General features: G+C 39.1%; 1 protein-coding gene across 1 annotated transcript in view; it reads left to right on the forward strand.

Annotated features, from left to right (window-relative positions):
* The window catches only part of LOC126892054 (uncharacterized), a 46,926-nt gene extending 30,400 nt beyond the window's left edge, over positions 1–16,526 (forward strand). The window contains 2 exon segments of the mRNA XM_050661487.1: positions 11,559–11,702; positions 16,330–16,526. Of these exon segments, the coding sequence (XP_050517444.1) occupies positions 11,559–11,702; positions 16,330–16,488 (303 nt within the window). The 3' untranslated portion in view covers positions 16,489–16,526.
* The last annotated feature ends 1,746 nt before the right edge of the window (positions 16,527–18,272 follow it).

Raw genomic sequence — 18,272 nt, forward strand, 5'->3', positions numbered from 1 at the left:
CAGCATATGTGCCTCCTGATGAGAGACTAATAAGTTTCGAAACCGGTAGAGGTGCTTGCAGCACTCTCTGATTGGACTGGAATATGGTTCGGCTGTATTTTCGTTTTGCAACGAAATTGAAAATGGTTATTCATTTTTGATTTACATTTACTCTGTGTGGAGTATGAAGGGAACCAGTCTCGTTGGAACTTTACCGCGCTGAGCAGATGTGACGTGAATTGTAAATTGTAGAATTCCCTCATCTTCCTTAGTCTCAGCATCCGTATGGCTTGCAAATTGTAGAAGCCTCGGAGGTGTAACCAGAGAAGGTTCCCATTGTTTTCATTCTGGTGGGATATGTTATATGCCATTAGAGTGAAAACTTAGTCTTTTGCTAGCAGTTGCCGCTAGGGCATCTATGCCATTTCGTTCGTTGCAATTCGGGACTGCACGCTGGGGTTTGTTTTGGTTGGATCGGGGAGAGCAGCATATGTGCCTCCTGATGAGAGACTAATAAGTTTCGAAACCGGTAGAGGTGCTTGCAGCACTCTCTGATTGGACTGGAATATGGTTCGGCTGTATTTTCGTTTTGCAACGAAATTGAAAATGGTTATTCATTTTTGATTTACATTTACTCTGTGTGGAGTATGAAGGGAACCAGTCTCGTTGGAACTTTACCGCGCTGAGCAGATGTGACGTGAATTGTAAATTGTAGAATTCCCTCATCTTCCTTAGTCTCAGCATCCGTATGGCTTGCAAATTGTAGAAGCCTCGGAGGTGTAACCAGAGAAGGTTCCCATTGTTTTCATTCTGGTGGGATATGTTATATGCCATTAGAGTGAAAACTTAGTCTTTTGCTAGCAGTTGCCGCTAGGGCATCTATGCCATTTCGTTCGTTGCAATTCGGGACTGCACGCTGGGGTTTGTTTTGGTTGGATCGGGGAGAGCAGCATATGTGCCTCCTGATGAGAGACTAATAAGTTTCGAAACCGGTAGAGGTGCTTGCAGCACTCTCTGATTGGACTGGAATATGGTTCGGCTGTATTTTCGTTTTGCAACGAAATTGAAAATGGTTATTCATTTTTGATTTACATTTACTCTGTGTGGAGTATGAAGGGAACCAGTCTCGTTGGAACTTTACCGCGCTGAGCAGATGTGACGTGAATTGTAAATTGTAGAATTCCCTCATCTTCCTTAGTCTCAGCATCCGTATGGCTTGCAAATTGTAGAAGCCTCGGAGGTGTAACCAGAGAAGGTTCCCATTGTTTTCATTCTGGTGGGATATGTTATATGCCATTAGAGTGAAAACTTAGTCTTTTGCTAGCAGTTGCCGCTAGGGCATCTATGCCATTTCGTTCGTTGCAATTCGGGACTGCACGCTGGGGTTTGTTTTGGTTGGATCGGGGAGAGCAGCATATGTGCCTCCTGATGAGAGACTAATAAGTTTCGAAACCGGTAGAGGTGCTTGCAGCACTCTCTGATTGGACTGGAATATGGTTCGGCTGTATTTTCGTTTTGCAACGAAATTGAAAATGGTTATTCATTTTTGATTTACATTTACTCTGTGTGGAGTATGAAGGGAACCAGTCTCGTTGGAACTTTACCGCGCTGAGCAGATGTGACGTGAATTGTAAATTGTAGAATTCCCTCATCTTCCTTAGTCTCAGCATCCGTATGGCTTGCAAATTGTAGAAGCCTCGGAGGTGTAACCAGAGAAGGTTCCCATTGTTTTCATTCTGGTGGGATATGTTATATGCCATTAGAGTGAAAACTTAGTCTTTTGCTAGCAGTTGCCGCTAGGGCATCTATGCCATTTCGTTCGTTGCAATTCGGGACTGCACGCTGGGGTTTGTTTTGGTTGGATCGGGGAGAGCAGCATATGTGCCTCCTGATGAGAGACTAATAAGTTTCGAAACCGGTAGAGGTGCTTGCAGCACTCTCTGATTGGACTGGAATATGGTTCGGCTGTATTTTCGTTTTGCAACGAAATTGAAAATGGTTATTCATTTTTGATTTACATTTACTCTGTGTGGAGTATGAAGGGAACCAGTCTCGTTGGAACTTTACCGCGCTGAGCAGATGTGACGTGAATTGTAAATTGTAGAATTCCCTCATCTTCCTTAGTCTCAGCATCCGTATGGCTTGCAAATTGTAGAAGCCTCGGAGGTGTAACCAGAGAAGGTTCCCATTGTTTTCATTCTGGTGGGATATGTTATATGCCATTAGAGTGAAAACTTAGTCTTTTGCTAGCAGTTGCCGCTAGGGCATCTATGCCATTTCGTTCGTTGCAATTCGGGACTGCACGCTGGGGTTTGTTTTGGTTGGATCGGGGAGAGCAGCATATGTGCCTCCTGATGAGAGACTAATAAGTTTCGAAACCGGTAGAGGTGCTTGCAGCACTCTCTGATTGGACTGGAATATGGTTCGGCTGTATTTTCGTTTTGCAACGAAATTGAAAATGGTTATTCATTTTTGATTTACATTTACTCTGTGTGGAGTATGAAGGGAACCAGTCTCGTTGGAACTTTACCGCGCTGAGCAGATGTGACGTGAATTGTAAATTGTAGAATTCCCTCATCTTCCTTAGTCTCAGCATCCGTATGGCTTGCAAATTGTAGAAGCCTCGGAGGTGTAACCAGAGAAGGTTCCCATTGTTTTCATTCTGGTGGGATATGTTATATGCCATTAGAGTGAAAACTTAGTCTTTTGCTAGCAGTTGCCGCTAGGGCATCTATGCCATTTCGTTCGTTGCAATTCGGGACTGCACGCTGGGGTTTGTTTTGGTTGGATCGGGGAGAGCAGCATATGTGCCTCCTGATGAGAGACTAATAAGTTTCGAAACCGGTAGAGGTGCTTGCAGCACTCTCTGATTGGACTGGAATATGGTTCGGCTGTATTTTCGTTTTGCAACGAAATTGAAAATGGTTATTCATTTTTGATTTACATTTACTCTGTGTGGAGTATGAAGGGAACCAGTCTCGTTGGAACTTTACCGCGCTGAGCAGATGTGACGTGAATTGTAAATTGTAGAATTCCCTCATCTTCCTTAGTCTCAGCATCCGTATGGCTTGCAAATTGTAGAAGCCTCGGAGGTGTAACCAGAGAAGGTTCCCATTGTTTTCATTCTGGTGGGATATGTTATATGCCATTAGAGTGAAAACTTAGTCTTTTGCTAGCAGTTGCCGCTAGGGCATCTATGCCATTTCGTTCGTTGCAATTCGGGACTGCACGCTGGGGTTTGTTTTGGTTGGATCGGGGAGAGCAGCATATGTGCCTCCTGATGAGAGACTAATAAGTTTCGAAACCGGTAGAGGTGCTTGCAGCACTCTCTGATTGGACTGGAATATGGTTCGGCTGTATTTTCGTTTTGCAACGAAATTGAAAATGGTTATTCATTTTTGATTTACATTTACTCTGTGTGGAGTATGAAGGGAACCAGTCTCGTTGGAACTTTACCGCGCTGAGCAGATGTGACGTGAATTGTAAATTGTAGAATTCCCTCATCTTCCTTAGTCTCAGCATCCGTATGGCTTGCAAATTGTAGAAGCCTCGGAGGTGTAACCAGAGAAGGTTCCCATTGTTTTCATTCTGGTGGGATATGTTATATGCCATTAGAGTGAAAACTTAGTCTTTTGCTAGCAGTTGCCGCTAGGGCATCTATGCCATTTCGTTCGTTGCAATTCGGGACTGCACGCTGGGGTTTGTTTTGGTTGGATCGGGGAGAGCAGCATATGTGCCTCCTGATGAGAGACTAATAAGTTTCGAAACCGGTAGAGGTGCTTGCAGCACTCTCTGATTGGACTGGAATATGGTTCGGCTGTATTTTCGTTTTGCAACGAAATTGAAAATGGTTATTCATTTTTGATTTACATTTACTCTGTGTGGAGTATGAAGGGAACCAGTCTCGTTGGAACTTTACCGCGCTGAGCAGATGTGACGTGAATTGTAAATTGTAGAATTCCCTCATCTTCCTTAGTCTCAGCATCCGTATGGCTTGCAAATTGTAGAAGCCTCGGAGGTGTAACCAGAGAAGGTTCCCATTGTTTTCATTCTGGTGGGATATGTTATATGCCATTAGAGTGAAAACTTAGTCTTTTGCTAGCAGTTGCCGCTAGGGCATCTATGCCATTTCGTTCGTTGCAATTCGGGACTGCACGCTGGGGTTTGTTTTGGTTGGATCGGGGAGAGCAGCATATGTGCCTCCTGATGAGAGACTAATAAGTTTCGAAACCGGTAGAGGTGCTTGCAGCACTCTCTGATTGGACTGGAATATGGTTCGGCTGTATTTTCGTTTTGCAACGAAATTGAAAATGGTTATTCATTTTTGATTTACATTTACTCTGTGTGGAGTATGAAGGGAACCAGTCTCGTTGGAACTTTACCGCGCTGAGCAGATGTGACGTGAATTGTAAATTGTAGAATTCCCTCATCTTCCTTAGTCTCAGCATCCGTATGGCTTGCAAATTGTAGAAGCCTCGGAGGTGTAACCAGAGAAGGTTCCCATTGTTTTCATTCTGGTGGGATATGTTATATGCCATTAGAGTGAAAACTTAGTCTTTTGCTAGCAGTTGCCGCTAGGGCATCTATGCCATTTCGTTCGTTGCAATTCGGGACTGCACGCTGGGGTTTGTTTTGGTTGGATCGGGGAGAGCAGCATATGTGCCTCCTGATGAGAGACTAATAAGTTTCGAAACCGGTAGAGGTGCTTGCAGCACTCTCTGATTGGACTGGAATATGGTTCGGCTGTATTTTCGTTTTGCAACGAAATTGAAAATGGTTATTCATTTTTGATTTACATTTACTCTGTGTGGAGTATGAAGGGAACCAGTCTCGTTGGAACTTTACCGCGCTGAGCAGATGTGACGTGAATTGTAAATTGTAGAATTCCCTCATCTTCCTTAGTCTCAGCATCCGTATGGCTTGCAAATTGTAGAAGCCTCGGAGGTGTAACCAGAGAAGGTTCCCATTGTTTTCATTCTGGTGGGATATGTTATATGCCATTAGAGTGAAAACTTAGTCTTTTGCTAGCAGTTGCCGCTAGGGCATCTATGCCATTTCGTTCGTTGCAATTCGGGACTGCACGCTGGGGTTTGTTTTGGTTGGATCGGGGAGAGCAGCATATGTGCCTCCTGATGAGAGACTAATAAGTTTCGAAACCGGTAGAGGTGCTTGCAGCACTCTCTGATTGGACTGGAATATGGTTCGGCTGTATTTTCGTTTTGCAACGAAATTGAAAATGGTTATTCATTTTTGATTTACATTTACTCTGTGTGGAGTATGAAGGGAACCAGTCTCGTTGGAACTTTACCGCGCTGAGCAGATGTGACGTGAATTGTAAATTGTAGAATTCCCTCATCTTCCTTAGTCTCAGCATCCGTATGGCTTGCAAATTGTAGAAGCCTCGGAGGTGTAACCAGAGAAGGTTCCCATTGTTTTCATTCTGGTGGGATATGTTATATGCCATTAGAGTGAAAACTTAGTCTTTTGCTAGCAGTTGCCGCTAGGGCATCTATGCCATTTCGTTCGTTGCAATTCGGGACTGCACGCTGGGGTTTGTTTTGGTTGGATCGGGGAGAGCAGCATATGTGCCTCCTGATGAGAGACTAATAAGTTTCGAAACCGGTAGAGGTGCTTGCAGCACTCTCTGATTGGACTGGAATATGGTTCGGCTGTATTTTCGTTTTGCAACGAAATTGAAAATGGTTATTCATTTTTGATTTACATTTACTCTGTGTGGAGTATGAAGGGAACCAGTCTCGTTGGAACTTTACCGCGCTGAGCAGATGTGACGTGAATTGTAAATTGTAGAATTCCCTCATCTTCCTTAGTCTCAGCATCCGTATGGCTTGCAAATTGTAGAAGCCTCGGAGGTGTAACCAGAGAAGGTTCCCATTGTTTTCATTCTGGTGGGATATGTTATATGCCATTAGAGTGAAAACTTAGTCTTTTGCTAGCAGTTGCCGCTAGGGCATCTATGCCATTTCGTTCGTTGCAATTCGGGACTGCACGCTGGGGTTTGTTTTGGTTGGATCGGGGAGAGCAGCATATGTGCCTCCTGATGAGAGACTAATAAGTTTCGAAACCGGTAGAGGTGCTTGCAGCACTCTCTGATTGGACTGGAATATGGTTCGGCTGTATTTTCGTTTTGCAACGAAATTGAAAATGGTTATTCATTTTTGATTTACATTTACTCTGTGTGGAGTATGAAGGGAACCAGTCTCGTTGGAACTTTACCGCGCTGAGCAGATGTGACGTGAATTGTAAATTGTAGAATTCCCTCATCTTCCTTAGTCTCAGCATCCGTATGGCTTGCAAATTGTAGAAGCCTCGGAGGTGTAACCAGAGAAGGTTCCCATTGTTTTCATTCTGGTGGGATATGTTATATGCCATTAGAGTGAAAACTTAGTCTTTTGCTAGCAGTTGCCGCTAGGGCATCTATGCCATTTCGTTCGTTGCAATTCGGGACTGCACGCTGGGGTTTGTTTTGGTTGGATCGGGGAGAGCAGCATATGTGCCTCCTGATGAGAGACTAATAAGTTTCGAAACCGGTAGAGGTGCTTGCAGCACTCTCTGATTGGACTGGAATATGGTTCGGCTGTATTTTCGTTTTGCAACGAAATTGAAAATGGTTATTCATTTTTGATTTACATTTACTCTGTGTGGAGTATGAAGGGAACCAGTCTCGTTGGAACTTTACCGCGCTGAGCAGATGTGACGTGAATTGTAAATTGTAGAATTCCCTCATCTTCCTTAGTCTCAGCATCCGTATGGCTTGCAAATTGTAGAAGCCTCGGAGGTGTAACCAGAGAAGGTTCCCATTGTTTTCATTCTGGTGGGATATGTTATATGCCATTAGAGTGAAAACTTAGTCTTTTGCTAGCAGTTGCCGCTAGGGCATCTATGCCATTTCGTTCGTTGCAATTCGGGACTGCACGCTGGGGTTTGTTTTGGTTGGATCGGGGAGAGCAGCATATGTGCCTCCTGATGAGAGACTAATAAGTTTCGAAACCGGTAGAGGTGCTTGCAGCACTCTCTGATTGGACTGGAATATGGTTCGGCTGTATTTTCGTTTTGCAACGAAATTGAAAATGGTTATTCATTTTTGATTTACATTTACTCTGTGTGGAGTATGAAGGGAACCAGTCTCGTTGGAACTTTACCGCGCTGAGCAGATGTGACGTGAATTGTAAATTGTAGAATTCCCTCATCTTCCTTAGTCTCAGCATCCGTATGGCTTGCAAATTGTAGAAGCCTCGGAGGTGTAACCAGAGAAGGTTCCCATTGTTTTCATTCTGGTGGGATATGTTATATGCCATTAGAGTGAAAACTTAGTCTTTTGCTAGCAGTTGCCGCTAGGGCATCTATGCCATTTCGTTCGTTGCAATTCGGGACTGCACGCTGGGGTTTGTTTTGGTTGGATCGGGGAGAGCAGCATATGTGCCTCCTGATGAGAGACTAATAAGTTTCGAAACCGGTAGAGGTGCTTGCAGCACTCTCTGATTGGACTGGAATATGGTTCGGCTGTATTTTCGTTTTGCAACGAAATTGAAAATGGTTATTCATTTTTGATTTACATTTACTCTGTGTGGAGTATGAAGGGAACCAGTCTCGTTGGAACTTTACCGCGCTGAGCAGATGTGACGTGAATTGTAAATTGTAGAATTCCCTCATCTTCCTTAGTCTCAGCATCCGTATGGCTTGCAAATTGTAGAAGCCTCGGAGGTGTAACCAGAGAAGGTTCCCATTGTTTTCATTCTGGTGGGATATGTTATATGCCATTAGAGTGAAAACTTAGTCTTTTGCTAGCAGTTGCCGCTAGGGCATCTATGCCATTTCGTTCGTTGCAATTCGGGACTGCACGCTGGGGTTTGTTTTGGTTGGATCGGGGAGAGCAGCATATGTGCCTCCTGATGAGAGACTAATAAGTTTCGAAACCGGTAGAGGTGCTTGCAGCACTCTCTGATTGGACTGGAATATGGTTCGGCTGTATTTTCGTTTTGCAACGAAATTGAAAATGGTTATTCATTTTTGATTTACATTTACTCTGTGTGGAGTATGAAGGGAACCAGTCTCGTTGGAACTTTACCGCGCTGAGCAGATGTGACGTGAATTGTAAATTGTAGAATTCCCTCATCTTCCTTAGTCTCAGCATCCGTATGGCTTGCAAATTGTAGAAGCCTCGGAGGTGTAACCAGAGAAGGTTCCCATTGTTTTCATTCTGGTGGGATATGTTATATGCCATTAGAGTGAAAACTTAGTCTTTTGCTAGCAGTTGCCGCTAGGGCATCTATGCCATTTCGTTCGTTGCAATTCGGGACTGCACGCTGGGGTTTGTTTTGGTTGGATCGGGGAGAGCAGCATATGTGCCTCCTGATGAGAGACTAATAAGTTTCGAAACCGGTAGAGGTGCTTGCAGCACTCTCTGATTGGACTGGAATATGGTTCGGCTGTATTTTCGTTTTGCAACGAAATTGAAAATGGTTATTCATTTTTGATTTACATTTACTCTGTGTGGAGTATGAAGGGAACCAGTCTCGTTGGAACTTTACCGCGCTGAGCAGATGTGACGTGAATTGTAAATTGTAGAATTCCCTCATCTTCCTTAGTCTCAGCATCCGTATGGCTTGCAAATTGTAGAAGCCTCGGAGGTGTAACCAGAGAAGGTTCCCATTGTTTTCATTCTGGTGGGATATGTTATATGCCATTAGAGTGAAAACTTAGTCTTTTGCTAGCAGTTGCCGCTAGGGCATCTATGCCATTTCGTTCGTTGCAATTCGGGACTGCACGCTGGGGTTTGTTTTGGTTGGATCGGGGAGAGCAGCATATGTGCCTCCTGATGAGAGACTAATAAGTTTCGAAACCGGTAGAGGTGCTTGCAGCACTCTCTGATTGGACTGGAATATGGTTCGGCTGTATTTTCGTTTTGCAACGAAATTGAAAATGGTTATTCATTTTTGATTTACATTTACTCTGTGTGGAGTATGAAGGGAACCAGTCTCGTTGGAACTTTACCGCGCTGAGCAGATGTGACGTGAATTGTAAATTGTAGAATTCCCTCATCTTCCTTAGTCTCAGCATCCGTATGGCTTGCAAATTGTAGAAGCCTCGGAGGTGTAACCAGAGAAGGTTCCCATTGTTTTCATTCTGGTGGGATATGTTATATGCCATTAGAGTGAAAACTTAGTCTTTTGCTAGCAGTTGCCGCTAGGGCATCTATGCCATTTCGTTCGTTGCAATTCGGGACTGCACGCTGGGGTTTGTTTTGGTTGGATCGGGGAGAGCAGCATATGTGCCTCCTGATGAGAGACTAATAAGTTTCGAAACCGGTAGAGGTGCTTGCAGCACTCTCTGATTGGACTGGAATATGGTTCGGCTGTATTTTCGTTTTGCAACGAAATTGAAAATGGTTATTCATTTTTGATTTACATTTACTCTGTGTGGAGTATGAAGGGAACCAGTCTCGTTGGAACTTTACCGCGCTGAGCAGATGTGACGTGAATTGTAAATTGTAGAATTCCCTCATCTTCCTTAGTCTCAGCATCCGTATGGCTTGCAAATTGTAGAAGCCTCGGAGGTGTAACCAGAGAAGGTTCCCATTGTTTTCATTCTGGTGGGATATGTTATATGCCATTAGAGTGAAAACTTAGTCTTTTGCTAGCAGTTGCCGCTAGGGCATCTATGCCATTTCGTTCGTTGCAATTCGGGACTGCACGCTGGGGTTTGTTTTGGTTGGATCGGGGAGAGCAGCATATGTGCCTCCTGATGAGAGACTAATAAGTTTCGAAACCGGTAGAGGTGCTTGCAGCACTCTCTGATTGGACTGGAATATGGTTCGGCTGTATTTTCGTTTTGCAACGAAATTGAAAATGGTTATTCATTTTTGATTTACATTTACTCTGTGTGGAGTATGAAGGGAACCAGTCTCGTTGGAACTTTACCGCGCTGAGCAGATGTGACGTGAATTGTAAATTGTAGAATTCCCTCATCTTCCTTAGTCTCAGCATCCGTATGGCTTGCAAATTGTAGAAGCCTCGGAGGTGTAACCAGAGAAGGTTCCCATTGTTTTCATTCTGGTGGGATATGTTATATGCCATTAGAGTGAAAACTTAGTCTTTTGCTAGCAGTTGCCGCTAGGGCATCTATGCCATTTCGTTCGTTGCAATTCGGGACTGCACGCTGGGGTTTGTTTTGGTTGGATCGGGGAGAGCAGCATATGTGCCTCCTGATGAGAGACTAATAAGTTTCGAAACCGGTAGAGGTGCTTGCAGCACTCTCTGATTGGACTGGAATATGGTTCGGCTGTATTTTCGTTTTGCAACGAAATTGAAAATGGTTATTCATTTTTGATTTACATTTACTCTGTGTGGAGTATGAAGGGAACCAGTCTCGTTGGAACTTTACCGCGCTGAGCAGATGTGACGTGAATTGTAAATTGTAGAATTCCCTCATCTTCCTTAGTCTCAGCATCCGTATGGCTTGCAAATTGTAGAAGCCTCGGAGGTGTAACCAGAGAAGGTTCCCATTGTTTTCATTCTGGTGGGATATGTTATATGCCATTAGAGTGAAAACTTAGTCTTTTGCTAGCAGTTGCCGCTAGGGCATCTATGCCATTTCGTTCGTTGCAATTCGGGACTGCACGCTGGGGTTTGTTTTGGTTGGATCGGGGAGAGCAGCATATGTGCCTCCTGATGAGAGACTAATAAGTTTCGAAACCGGTAGAGGTGCTTGCAGCACTCTCTGATTGGACTGGAATATGGTTCGGCTGTATTTTCGTTTTGCAACGAAATTGAAAATGGTTATTCATTTTTGATTTACATTTACTCTGTGTGGAGTATGAAGGGAACCAGTCTCGTTGGAACTTTACCGCGCTGAGCAGATGTGACGTGAATTGTAAATTGTAGAATTCCCTCATCTTCCTTAGTCTCAGCATCCGTATGGCTTGCAAATTGTAGAAGCCTCGGAGGTGTAACCAGAGAAGGTTCCCATTGTTTTCATTCTGGTGGGATATGTTATATGCCATTAGAGTGAAAACTTAGTCTTTTATCTCCAAGTGTTTATATTCAGTTGTTTGTTTTATGGAGTTGTTATTTATCTCCAGGTCGTTTATGTTTCCAATGACCATGTATTGCGTTTTATCCTAATTAATTTCGAGACCCTAGCTTCCATATTGGTATTCCAGCGTTTTAATCGTTTAGAAGATGTCTTCTGCTTGAATTATATGTTCATCAACAAACAAATTCTATTTAAATAGTTTTCGTCATTAACTCCAATCTGTCCATATTTCTTGTTCCCGTTTTTAATGTTTCATTTATAGTTGTAAAAAAGTTGGCGACAGGCAGCATCCTCGTCGAAGTCCTTTATTGACTTTAAATAAACGGTTCCAAGTTGTTTTCACTTTGTTCCTATTTTTATTCTACGTTCATTGACGTTGTAGATGTGATAGTAATAGTAAATAATATGGAGGAATTTCGTTCACGTTAAAAGCTAAAAAGTACTTTTGAAACCTTCAATGTTTACTTATACTCAGATTTGTCTAAATTCATTGAACAATTTAATACTAACATAATAAATATTTTTAGGAAATTGGTGCAAAATTGTCTGATTTCAATATAGAAGATAAACACTATTATATTGATTGTAACACCGTAAATGATCTTCCTGATGTAGTATTTTCTTTTGGAGGCCAACAATTTGCCATACCTTCTTCAACATATGTAATAAATGTAAGTATATATTGGAAATTCATATCAAGTATGTTCAATTTTTAACATGCGAAAAATAATATTATATTTTGCATTTTATCTACTTCGATAAGTTACACCCTCCTTTCACCCTTTCACCCTTAAATTATTACTTAAGCCAACCTTGAGGAATCTAGGCTCAATAATAAATGACAACAAAAACATCAGTCAAGAAATACAAGCACGAGTTCTTAGCGATAATAAGTGTTTTTATGCATACAAAGACTTTATGAAAAGTATTCACTGAATCGTGAGTCTAAGCTTAGAATCTACAAAACAGTAGTTAGACCAGTGGTCACATATGAATGTGAAACGTGGACCCTCTCAACCACTGACGATAATCAACTGAGAATATTTTAAATGATGAAAGGGTTGCCAATGCGAGTCCATTATACAATTGGATATGGTAATTGAGTCAATACTCGCAATCTTTAGTTTGTATTTTTTATTAGTTGTTATGTAATCATGGGGCAACCGGTTTCGAGTCTTACAATATATGACTCATCATCAGGCCCAGTACAAAAAGTCTTCTCTATACAAACTAGAAGCTAAAAAACACAAAACGAGAGACAGGTACACATATATATAAAACATGAAAAACAACTTTGTCTTGGTTTCAATCACATACAATAAAGCCAAGCAACTGTTTAGTATTGAACTCAACAGTCCATATCATGTAAAATGAGACATTATATCATTGGGAGCGACCAATCTGATGAAAAGTGCTTGGTATATAATTTGATATATTACCACCATCAATCCTTAACTAGTCAAGGTTTAAAATTTTTGTGCATGTGAAATTTTGTGTGTGATGTCCCATTATTTTAATAATTATTAAATGTTTGTACATTCTTTCTACATAAAACATAAAAACAACTGCTAAATTGGACAAGAACAACTGTTTAAGAGAAATAACACACACCACTGGGACCACAGTAAAAAAAATTCTTGTACGGTTCCAAATTGCACTTAACTAACAATTTAAGAGACTAAGGGCTGTTTGATTGGTCAACTCTTCTTATGGGGCTGGTGACTTCCAGGTACATCTTTAGCTGTGGAACAGTTTCTATGGCTGTTATGTAAGTAGATACCGTTTACTAAAGAAATTTTGTATTATGTCTTTTGATCGCATACTATCTTACCAGGACTCCATCGACCCTTGACTAGTTAAGGATTGATGGTAGTATATATATATCAAATTATATACCAAGCACTTTTCATCAGATTGGTCGCTCCCAATGATATGATGTCTCATTTTACATGATATGGACTGTTGAGTTTAATACTAAACAGTTGCTTGGCTGTATTGTATGTGATTGAAACCAAGACAAAGTTGTTTTTCATGTTTTATATATATATATATATGTGTACATGTCTCTCGTTTTGTGTTTTTTAGCTTGTAGTTTGTATAGAGAAGACTTTTTGTACTGGGCCTGATGATGAGTCATATATTGTAAGACTCGAAACCGGTTGCCCCATGATTACATAACAACTAATAAAAAATACAAACTAAAGGTTGCGAGTATTGACTCAATTACCATATCCAATTGAGAATATTTTAGCGCAAAATACTAATATAAGGAAAAATAAATACTAATATAAATACTAATATAATAAATACTAATATAATAGTGCAGTCAATGGAGGTGGATATGAGCTATTACCTCCGATTTCGTTGAACCTCCATAGATTTGCATGAAAATTGGTGAGTGGTTAGAGGATATCTCAAGGAACAGAGGTGACATGGTGCCAACTTGCGCTTTTACCCTGGGGGTGGATGCCACCCCTTCTCGAGGGCGAAAATTATTTTATTGAAAATAACCCCATAATTCGATAGAGGGACAAATTCTAAGCAAAATTTGTTATATAAAGTTATTAAAATAAATCAAAACTTTTTGAGTTGTTGAATATCAAATAATTTAATTTTTCTTGAGAAAAATGCATGTTTTTAACCGATTTTTCATCAATAACTCAAAAACTATAAGTTTTTGCAAAAAAGTTGATTTTACTAAAACTGAAGCTAATAAAATATTAATTAAATCCTTTACTAGGAAAACCTTTTAGTGTTAACTAAAAGTGAGTTAGAGGTAATTGAATATATATTTTTTTCGGCGAGTAAAAAAATCTAAGTATTCAAGCTGAAATAACGGGAAAATGATGCATTTTATAACATAAACTTACTAAACGTTTGTAAAAGTACTTAAAATTATCTATTAAATGAGCCCCCGAACATGTTGATAGCATTAAAATTTATGCACCAAAACTTTTTCAAAATTTATTTTTTTTTAAATTATTCCAAAAATGTTACTGTTTTTTTTTAATAACTCCGTTTATTTTAAAGATATCAGGTTTACCTAAAAACCGATTGGTAATTCCACGGGCTATTTAACCATGTTGAATTTAGTCTTTTAGACACCTCAATTTTTTTAAAATAAAAGGTTAAATGGCCCCGGTTGCATGGTTTTCACAGCAGAATTTAAGATTTAAACGTTTCTATCTCGGTTATTTATTACCCTCTGGAAATAGTAAAACAGGCAAAATATTTAGCACAGAATAAACTAAAATTTGGGTATGTATCACTTTTTACGTATATTGAGTATTTTTGGAGTTGTTATCAAAAGAATATGAAAATTACAATAATGTTAAAAATTATGATTTTTTTAAATTATACCTTTTTTTCAAAAATATGCATTCCAAACCGGTCAAAATTATTGAAATCATCATTTATGCTAATATAAAGAAGTTATTGTAAGGATTATTATAAATTTTAATTTTTGTGGAAATGGCGTATGTTTTATTTTTAACTTTTTCCTAAAAACTTCGAAAGGGTTCTTTTATTTTCATCATAACTTGCTTAATTTTGACGCTATTAACTTGTTCTGAAGCTCATTTAATAGGTATTCTGAAGTACGTTGACAAATTATAAGCAGGTATATTTTATACATTGCCTCGTTTTCCCGTTATTTAAGCTTGAATACTTAGATTTGAGTACTCTTCGAAAAAAATACACATTCAATTGCCGATAACTCACTTTGAACTAACATTAGTTTAGTTCTTTGAGCAAGGAATATATTCAGTTTTTTATTATCATCAATTTCAGTAAGAATAACTATTTTGTAAAACCTTATAGTTTTTGAGTTATACATGAAAAACCGATTTAAAACATGCATTTTTGTTACGAAAAAATAAAATCTTTGGTCTTTAATAACTCAAAAAGTGTTGATTTATATTAATAACTTGATATAATAAATTTTACTTATAATTTGTCCCTCTATCGATTTATGGTATTACTTTTAATAAAATAATTTTCACCCCCGAGAAGGGGTGGCATTCACCCCCAGGGTAAAAGCGCAAGTTGGCATTATGTCACCTTTGTTCCTTGAGGTATCCTCTAATTACTCACCAATTTTCATGAAAATTGATGGAGGTTCAACGAAATCGGAGGTGAAAACCTTCAGTGACTCCACTATAAGGAAAATATTTGGGCCAACACATTTCAGCCATGGTTCGTGGAGAATTAAAATGAACCATGATCTGGATGAACTAATACAGAGCACAGATATTGTTAGATTTGTAAAGTCACAAAAGCTAAACTGGCTTGATCACTTAAAAAAATGCCAGGCAATCGAGCTGTGAAAATGGAAGCCCCAGGGAAATAGGACAAGAGAAAGGCCCGTAAAATATGGATAGAATACGTAGAGAGGGATCTTAAAACCATGAACATCAGACAGTGGCAAGGGAAAGTATCTGACAAGGGCAGAATGGAAGAAAATTGTTAAGCAGGCCAAGACTCACAAAGGGTTGTAGCGCCATTAGAAGAAGAAGGACCCTGAGTAATAAATTGTACTATTGACTCTACCACACTCTTTTTGAAATACAGACATTTTTGAACGATACAAACGAAAAACTCTCTTTGACATTTCCTCTTGAAGTAAAAAGACACTTTTCTAGCTCTTGTATCTGCTAACACCAGTGGGTGGTATTATTTAATTTAATACTGCATCTGTACACGATCTTCCAGTACGAAAACCCTGTTGTTTATCTACTAAACTTATCCTCTGATTCATTAGTCCTTGTAAAATTTTAGATGTAAGTTTTAGGGTAGTATTTAACAAGTTGATACCTTTGTAGTTTTATGGCCATTTTCATCTATTTTTCACTAAAAGTTATCTATGATCGTCATCCAGCATAATTTGATCCTTTTCTTTTTTCTTTGTCTCTTGTGGTGCACAAATGTATATATTTTTTTCTACAAGTGCTTTACGTTGCACGTTTTACTTCACTTCCGATGTGAAGTATGTATATTTCTCGTTTTCCATAAATTCGTGGTCATTATTCAATTATTCTCGCATTCGTTGTAACGAAGTAACGAAATTATTCCTGTTTCGAACCATAATCCTGTTTCTATGAACTATATGGCTTTAAAGTGTATCAGTAGGGTGTTAACCTGGTTGTAGGCCCTAAATACTTTTTCATTATTGTAAAAGGGTTAACTTTTGGAAACGTTGGAAAACCAAATAAAATAACAAAACATTATTTTGAAATTTTTAATTTTAAACTACTTATACAAGAATAAATTAACTAACAAATATGCTTCTTTATATTTTAGAATGGTTATACATGCTATTCCAGTTTTCTAGTACAAAATGCGATACCGGATCTACCAGATAAATGGCTCGTAGGAGATTCGTTCCTGAGAAGTGTTTATACGGAATTTGATTTTGGTGAAAACCGCATTGGATTCGCAAAACTTGCTAAAACAGATTAAATTTATAAAGAATTAATAATAAAACGTATTGTTTAATATTTTGCCTTTTTTTATATGTGGACATTGCCATCTATTTAAAGGCTCTTGTTGAAAATAGTATTGGCAAAGAAACTGAAAAAACTTAAAAAAACACGATGTATTTTACGTGAGTAGATTTTAGTACTCGAATACCTCATAATTTAATAATCTAGTGTCAAAAATGTTCAAAAATTAAAGACAAAAAAGTTATGCTATAAAATAATTTTACCTACCCAAAACGGACGCCTATGACCAGTATTAGAAATTCGCAATTAATGAAATCGATTTATCTCTGGCATATAACTAAATAAATGTACCAGTTTTCGTCTTTCTAAATAGTTTTTTTTTGAAATTCAAAAATCGAAAAATTTTCAAATCGATTTTTCTAGAAAACGGTGTATCTTATCGACTTAAAGCAGGAGTACTTTTTAGTACTAGAATACCTCACAATTTAATAATCCAGTATTAAAAATGCATAAAAGTTAAAGAAAAAACAGTTATGCGGTAAAAGAACTGTTGGTCTACCCAAAACGGACGCCTATGCTCGGTACTAGAAATTCGCAATGGATGGATTAGATTTATATCTGAAATATAAATAAGCGTACCTACCAATTTTTGTTCTCTAAATAGAAGCGTTCTGGAGGCATTTAAGAAAATCTAATTACAAGACGTCATCTTCAAAGAGCGCTAGCTCCCTTAAGAAGCATTTTCGGACTAAGTGAATTGGGTTAAATTGTATTAAATTTATATGAAGAATCTCCTGTCTTCGTTTGTCAGTAGAGTTTCTGTTTGTATATCATTCAGTGTTTCTCAGTATAAATATCATTCTCAGTAAAATTGTCATGGTAGGGGAGCCCAAGTGGGGATTTTTGCAATAACTCGAGCGCGTCAGATTATCATATGGGGAGAACCCTGGTAAATACCCTGTAGATGTACCTCTACTATATATTGGCTCTAAACACAGGAGAGTTCGTTAAGGGGGGGGGGGGCCGAAAAAAAATCTATCCTTAGAAAAACTCGAAATCGTCAGATTAAGATCAGTTAAATTAAGATTAAGATTAAGTTAAGTACATACAAAACAGTGTATATTTCAAAAATCTGACGATTTGGGCGGGGCGTAAGGAAATGGGTCAGTCACAAAATTTCACAAGAAAAAAGCGAATATTTCGCGAAATCAACGATAGATCTAAAAACTAAAAAATACGTGCTCAATATTTGTCAAAAATCTATCGAATGATACCAAACACCACTGCCCACGGAGAGGGGTGGTGAGTAAATTTAAATTTTTAAATACGAATCCCGGGATATTTCGCGAAATGAACATCAGATCGAAAACCTGAAAAATACACTTATTCAATATGTTTGAAAAATCTATCAAATGGCACCAAACACGAGCCCCCACGGATATGGGGTGGGGGGTTACTTTAAAATTTTAAATAGGAGCCCCCATTTTTTATTGCAGATTCGGATTCGTTACGTAAAAATAAGTAACTTTTATTTGAAACATTTTTTCGAATTATGGATAGATGGCGCTATAATCGGAAAAAACGATTGTTTGAAATGGAAAACTAAATTAAAAATGGAAAGTCACCACTAAAACGGAAAACTTTACTTAACTTTTTTTGGTTTTAGAGCCTACTCTTCACAACCCAATAGGTCCCCAAAGCGCTCGAGTGACTGCACATTTAGCATACTTTCCTCCCTTACTATAATGCTCTGATAAGATAAAAGATTTCCTGGAAAAAAATATACAACAATACATAAAA

This window comes from Diabrotica virgifera, chromosome 9 (genome assembly GCF_917563875.1).
Source record: "Diabrotica virgifera virgifera chromosome 9, PGI_DIABVI_V3a".
In the NCBI taxonomy this organism is placed as follows: Eukaryota; Metazoa; Arthropoda; class Insecta; order Coleoptera; family Chrysomelidae; genus Diabrotica; species Diabrotica virgifera.